Source organism: Sprattus sprattus (assembly GCF_963457725.1).
Source record: "Sprattus sprattus genome assembly, chromosome: 11".
NCBI classification, from domain to species: Eukaryota; Metazoa; Chordata; class Actinopteri; order Clupeiformes; family Clupeidae; genus Sprattus; species Sprattus sprattus.
Window position 1 is genome coordinate 14,006,892 of NC_137909.1, and position 7,500 is coordinate 14,014,391.

The following is a 7,500-nucleotide window of genomic DNA, read 5'->3' on the forward strand; positions in this document are numbered from 1 at the left end:
ACACACACACACACACACACACACACACACACACACACACACACACACACACCTCCATACAAACACAGTGAACAAACAGGTACAGGTACGAGAGCCCGGCCACACGCCACATGCAACGAATGAGACTCAGCTGTGCACACGCGTGTGTGTGAGTGTGTATATTGCATACACATCGTGTGTGTGAGTGTGTATGTATGTGTGTGGCTGTCATACATTCAGTGTATATACAAACAATGACATGTTTATCTTTGTGTGAGCCAGATGCTGAAGCACGTGCCATACAGTATGTACCGTAGCCTCCATGTGTGTGTGTGAGTGTGTCTGTAGGTGGCGTGTATATCAAAGAGTGTGTGCCTTTTGGCCACAATAAGTGAATTAACAAGATTTTAATATTTGTGCGTGTACGCACTGTACAGACTGAAATATGTGCATCAAGAAGCATGTCTGTGCATATGTGTAGCCTGCATCATGTGGCATATGAGTGTGCTTGCATGTTTCTGTTTGTGTGTGTGTGTGTGTGTGTGTGTGTGTGTGTGTGTGTGTGTGTGTGTGTGTGTGTGTTTGTGTGTGTGTGTGTGTGTGTTTGTGTGTGTGTGTGTTTGTGTGTGTGTGTGTGTGTGTGTGTGTGTGTGTGTGTGTGTATATAGTGTGTATGTGTGTGTTTGCCCGCGAACACATGTTCATGAATGTTTGTATTTGTGTGTGTCTGTGTCTGTGTCTGTGTCTCTGTTTGTGTGTGTGTGTGTGTGTGTGTGTCTGTGTTTTGTGTGTGTCTGTGTTTTGTGTGTGTGTCTGCTTGTATAGGGAAACAGAATGCAGCATCAGCGTGAATTCAAGAAACAAAACCAGTTCTCTAGGCCCGACGCCTCACTTCCTCTCTGTTTCCGTGGCGACGCAGCAAGGGAGCCTACCTCATCGCCATTCACAAACTCCCGAGAGCTTTTGGAGAGAATGAAAGGAGAGTTGAAAAAAGAAAAGGAAAAAAATGGATGGGATGAATCAGCTTCATGTCCTCAGGCAGTGGCAGGCCTGTTTTCCCACAGAGAGAGAGAGAGAGAGAGAGAGAGAGAGAAAGGGCAGGAGAGGGGAAAGAGGGAGGGGTGAGGAGAGAGGAGAGAGGAGAGGGGAGGCAGTGAACTCAAAAACCTGTTAGACGTGTTTGTGACGAACACACACACACACACACACACACACACACACACACACACACACACACACACAGATTTCAGAGTGAACAGGTTTTTGAGGTTGTCAGGTCACTAGTTCTGACCCCCCCACTAGAGAGTGAGTGTAGTTTGCTATTGTTTGCATATGGGGGGGGGGGGGGGAGAGAGAGAGAGACAGATAGAGAGAAGGTAGAAAGAAAGAGTGAGAGAGTGACAGAAAGAGGCACACAAAGAGATAGAAAAAGAGAGAAAGTGAGTGAGAATGTGAAAGAGAATGTGTGTATGAGAGAGAGAGAGTGAGCGAAAGTGAGAGAGGGAGCGATTGTCAGGGGGCGTTCTCTTCCATGTGTCTGTGCAAAGAGAGGGAGTTCCCATGGCAACACAACAGTGCTGCTATACCTTGTTTACCTTCCTGTGATCCCCTGGGATGCTTTGAAAAGCTCGGGTGACTCACACATGTGTGTTTACCTAAACAGGTGCGCCACACACAGCCACTCGCAGGGTTACGCTCTCGAGAAGAACCCTGAATGGAGAACCTCCTCTCAGAACACGGCAGCTGAATTCATGATACAGGGAGGCAGTGAGAAAGCGAGAATTCAGCCAAGACAGAACTAAGATCCTTGTCTACTAACTGGCTGACCCAAAAGGTTGCATCCAGTTTCCACCTACTCAAGGGCTTCCAGTCCAGGCCTCACATTGAACTACCAGGCACTACAGCCTGCCAAGAAGGAGTATCAACTTCAGACATGACTAGCGACCATGCTAGTAAGTAGGCAAAAACCCATAGGTGCTAGCGATCACTTCTCTTAAGACAAGTGGAAGAAGAGTGACACTTAGGCAACACACCTGAAGGAGCGTATTCAAAATGATTCAAAGTGTCTCTGGATCATTTAACACTGGCTGTGGCACATGCATGGAGCATTAAAGAGAGGCGACCAGAGACCATGGTGATTCCCAGACAGCCACTCCACCTACTGAGCCACTGCACTGGCCCAAACAAACAACCCAAGCAAACGAGGGCTGACACAGATGCAGACCTCTGGGTTTAAATGGGGACACACTCCCCTCTATGGAGTATGGAGCCTGCAGTCAATGTCCCTTTAAAGACCGAAAACAATAACACACATCAACACAAACAGAGAAAGCGACAGAGAGTGAGACAGAGAGACAGACAGACACACACACACAGGTACACACACACAGGGAGAGAAAGAGAGAGAGAGACACACACACACACAAATACACAATGCTCCTGCCAGCTTAGCAGAGTAACTGTGTTTGTTAGCGAGCCCGAACACTAGCACCTGACCTGGCGAGGCGTTCGGGCACTAATGGAAGCTGACGCACCACCACACAGACAAAGGCCAAGCCTCTCTGGGATCCAGGAAGAGACCAGCGCCAATTATGCTGCACGATTTAGCCTAAACAATCGCCCCCGTTATGTAAGACTCCCCGCACTAACTCCAAACGGGGTACCTTCCCCCCGTGCACCGCCCGTCTCCTGGTTCAAAGGGGAGGCTGATAACAAACGACCCATCCAAACACAGCACAATAATGGAGGCTCTTTAAAGAACAACCACAAAGCTCCACACAGAAGCAAAGTAAAATTCTAATATAATTCTTACTCAAAAGGCAGCACAGACAAGATAGGGTGGAGTGCATGTATGTATGCGTGTGTATGCGTGTGTATGCGTGTGTATGCGTGTGTATGCGTGTGTATGCGTGTGTGTGTGGGGGGGGGGGGGGCAAATTAGTTGTTTTGTTTGGGTTTATACCTGGGAAGGGGCCCTGCTTACTAAAAGAATCATATTCGTATCAGCCACTCAAAATCAATCCCAAATCAATTTCAGTGGCTTTTGGACAGGGCCTAAGAGCCATGTGGCAGCACAGGAATCCATTCATATCATATTTGGATGATAATCATATTCTGCTGTTGTTCTTGCAGTGAATCTGCACAGACACAAACACACATACACATGCATGCACACACACACACCAGAGACTCACACGTACACATCATAGACTGGCAAAACACTTACACACAAATCTAGAATCCATACACAGACACACACTCAACCTTGGAGTGGGCTCAGACCCTCACAGCAGACTATCCTCTCTCCTCATCCCTCTCCCTGTGAGGTTTTTAACACTAATGGTTTTAATTGACTGCATGTGTACCTGCTCTGTCCTGTCTCATGTGGATTCATATGGATTGTGTGTGTGTGTGTGTGTGTGTGTGTGTGTGTGTGTGTGTGTGTGTGTGTGTTTGTGTGTGTGTGTGTGTGTGTGTGTGTGTGAGTGAGAGAGAGAGATATACACAAATAAAGAGAAAGCGAAAGAGACAGAGGGGGGAGAGAGAGAGAGAGAGAGGGAAGAAGAAGAAGAAGAAAAAGAAGAAAGACATAGCGAGAACAACCGTTCTGGTTCATGGATCCTTTGAAGAAAGTACATGAACCTCTCAATCCTCTATGTTATTGTCTGTGTGTGCATGTGTCCCAGTCTCAAGTGCACAGAATGTCGGCAAGCGCCAACGGCTTATATTTACTGTACATATCACCGGACGTCACACCAGCTCCCAACGGCTATCGCTGCTCTTTTAAGTCCATGCTTACAGCTGCAGGTCTATACGTACTGGTCTGTAGGAGAAGCTTAACCTGCGTTTGACTGTAATCCATATGACACTGTCCCAATCATGATATTTATACAATACCTCCCACTCTCTGGTGTGTCAGAACACATTGTGGAAACCCCAGAGAGAGAGAGAAAGAGACAGAGAGAGGGCTGGATAGGGTCCAGTTGTTAGGGCACACAGAATTCCATGTCGGAAAAGTGTCTTTGTTCAGCAGTTTCCAGACACATATCTGAGTTAGCCACCTGTAGCCAGAGTCTGGCAGGAAACACAGACCAGATTCCACAAGTACGACAGCAAAACACACACACACACACACACACACACACACACAGCCATGCACACTCATAAACCTTGTCCACTCACAGACACACACAGGCTGTCAGTCAAACAAATCGTCTGGTATGCAAGGGCACTTCAAGCCATTAGATGAAATTCCACTAACTGGGTCATTCTCAGAGAGGCTTTGTAGAACCACTGGTCCATCTGTGTTGCAGTACCGTCAGTCTGCCAACACTTGAGTCAGGTTACTCCAACAACAACCAAGAGAAGTAAGTCTGACTGCTTACATAAGTGTAGTGTTGAAACAACTGTTTAAAGTTACTATAACTGCTAACATAAGGTTACACTAGCAACTACAGAGTAAGTTTAGTTTATTAATGTTTGAGTATAGTTGTCAAGTCAGTCCTTGACTAACGTCTATCGATACTTCAGTAAGTTCAACACTTGAACGCTGAGAATGTTTGGTTGATCAGTTTGTTAATGAGTCTGTCAAAGCTTAAATAAAGTTTAACTGCGACATTTTGAGTTAGTCATAGAACAAGTTATTTAGGTCCAGTCTACTTCCACTGAAGTCTCTAAAGTCAGTCAATCAAAAGTTCACCCTATAAATGCTTATAATCTGTCTATAAATGCTTTGTAAAGGTCAGTCTATAATCAGGCTAAGTTAGGCCAATGCTTGCTGTTTTAATATCAGCTTACCTTGGGCTTCAGTGTGTTTGGTTTCAAAGCCGTTCCATTCACAGGGGTAAACCATATTAGCCAGGGCTAATGTCAAAGATCCATCCAGCTCCTCCAGGTTGTGTGGTGGCAGTTCACCACCCCCCTCCTTTCCACCCTCTTCCCTTCCAGAAGGTTCTCCTGATCCGGGCATCTTTCCCAGACCAGAGCCCTCTCCATCAGCTCGAGTTTCTCCGCAGTCTCTCTGTCTTTCAGTCCCTCCAAGGCTGGAGGTCTCCGAGTCATCCCCGTCTTCATTCCTGCGCTGGGCCAACACAAGCTTCCTTCCTGGGCTGAGTTTCTTCAGAATGTCCCTGTAGCTGCTGGAGCTCAGCTGGCCTGACTGACTCACGAGGAGCTCGGCCAGGGCCTGGACCTTGTCCTGTACGTACTTCAGAGAGAGGGTACTACCAGAGGGGGACAGGGAGGTCACTTCTGCCGTCTCGTCTTCGCCCACGCAAACATACACCCCCACGGAGACACTCTCCACCAAATTATGGCCTACACAGGGGGGAAAAAATACACATTTGAGTAATGACAGCTGCCCTTCCCTTGAAAGTGGCAGTTTGGAGTTTGGGGCATGAATTAGCAAGCTAGCAAACTAGTCAACAGCCCTGTAACAGCATTGTAAACACCAAATGTTACTTTAAATATTCCTTTTCATGACTACACATAAAATGTGTTTATTGCATCAAGGAAGCAAGCTGTAAAGCTGTCATTAGCTGGTTAAGTTATAAACATGTTCGGTTGTGTGTTCGGTTCCTTGACTCCTGTGGTCAGGCTGAGGCCTCACGAGGCTCAGATGCTTTTACTGCCTGGCGTGGGGTAGAGAGCACTTGTCCGAAATTTACGACCAAAACAATGCGTAACAGCTTCCTGGTCTCCATGGGTATCCATGGAAACACTGAGCCCTCAGCCCAACTGACGTTCTATGCAGCAGGAAGCAGGAAAGGAACATCCTGGATTTCCCCCAAAATTAGGCTTCTGCCCCAGCTGTGGGATTAGCAAATACTACTGAGCCTACCTCCTCCTTCCCTCTCTGTCTCTATCTCTCTCTCTCTCTACCTATCTATCTATCTTCCTCTTTCTCTCTTTCTCTATCTATCTCTTTATCTATCTCTCGCTTTATCTCTATCTCTGTCTCTTTCTCTCTCTCTCTCTCTCTTCACTATTTCTCTGCCTCCTCATTTCGGTCTCTTCATTACTCTCTTCCTCTCTCAACATCAGGATGCCAGTCGGCTCTTCACTTGGGCATTCAACAAATCTTGCTCTGCCATGCAAGAGTCCAACTAGATGGCACCAGACTCTAGAGCTTGTCGGTCTGGTCTGGCCCTGATTTGGACCATAACAATTCATTTTTGACAATCTTCTAAAATTAAAGAGCCACCTCATGCAAACATATGGAATTGTACACTCTCCGTCTCTTTCTCTGGTCTGTGACTGTGTATGTTTGTTTGTGTGTCTTACCTGGGGCATTGAATACCAGAGATTTCCCATCACTAGTCCACTGAGCTGAAGTCACGTGGTCCAAAGTGGATCCCTCTAAAACCACATAGTACTCTGTCCCCTCTGGATCTGATTCTAGTCCTGGGGCCTGCCACTCCACACAAACTTCAACCTGACCCTGACAGGGAGGGAAAGAAAAAAAGAAAAACTAAACGTTAAAGCTAAATTAGTTAGCGATGAGATAATTTTCTCCTCATTGTCCCTCAAAATCTAGGGAGAAAGGAAAATATGCGGAAATAATTTGAGGAATTTGGCATTAGTGTTTTTCAAACTACTGTGCTTGAGTCTCTCGCAAGACAGAATATGAGAGTCAGAAAGATGAAACAAGAAATTAAGAAATATAATCTCACAAAGTGGGGGATCATTACCAGATCAAATCTGCAGCCTGCAACTTTTCAGATATAGCAAATGAGTGTTACCATGGTGATGAAAACATTGCAACACCATGGAAAACATCCCAACACACAAACACAGACAAGAACACACAACCTAGTACATGAACAACATTACATCACTTGGGATGATACACAGACAGACCGAAGATAAGACACCATAACTCAATAGAAACTGTCTCAGTGAGACAGTCATCTGAGAGATTCCAGTAACAAAACAGTTAATAGGGAAAGAGGTCTCTGAACGAAGTGAAGTCCATCAAGGAAACACACACTGTAAACCTGTAAAGTTCAGAGTACTTAAAACTTTTGATGTAATACAATTTGAGTAAATATATATTTTTTTATAAGTAAACTTCTGTAACTTAACAATTATACATGGGCTATACTGATTTATTTTGTTATCATTTTCATAATTTTTAAGTTTTGTGAACTCATATTATTCCAAAATCATCCAGGATTTTGCCTCGTCGGATATTTGTGTTTCTCTGGGTCTTTCACAAACTAGTTATTACAAGTTTTTGAAAAGGTATCTCCCTTACGTTCCAACTTCTTCCGCAAGGTCTAACTGTAGAGAGAACTGTCAGTGGTCGACCGCCGCAGTGTTGCCAGATGTACATTTACATCTGTGAATAAGCAGACGCTTTTATCCAAAGTGATTTACAAGGAATTTTGCATTTATAGACCAGGAGCAGTTAAGGGGTTCACACTTATACACTTAGAAGGTAGAAGGAGTGGGGAATCGAACTAGCAACCTTCCAACCTCTCGATTACTAAACGACTCCTCTACCTTAAGTCTGCTGTCTCT

General features: G+C 45.4%; 1 protein-coding gene across 1 annotated transcript in view; it reads right to left on the minus strand.

Annotated features, from left to right (window-relative positions):
* The window catches only part of arhgef28a (Rho guanine nucleotide exchange factor (GEF) 28a), a 73,925-nt gene that overhangs the window by 55,589 nt on the left and 10,836 nt on the right, over positions 1 to 7,500 (minus strand). The window contains exons 2-3 of the mRNA XM_080847930.1: positions 6,262 to 6,418; positions 4,777 to 5,295 (exon numbers count right to left, since the gene is read on the minus strand). Coding sequence (XP_080704056.1) covers positions 4,777 to 5,295; positions 6,262 to 6,418 — 676 coding nt within the window. The remainder of the gene's footprint in view (positions 1 to 4,776; positions 5,296 to 6,261; positions 6,419 to 7,500) is intronic.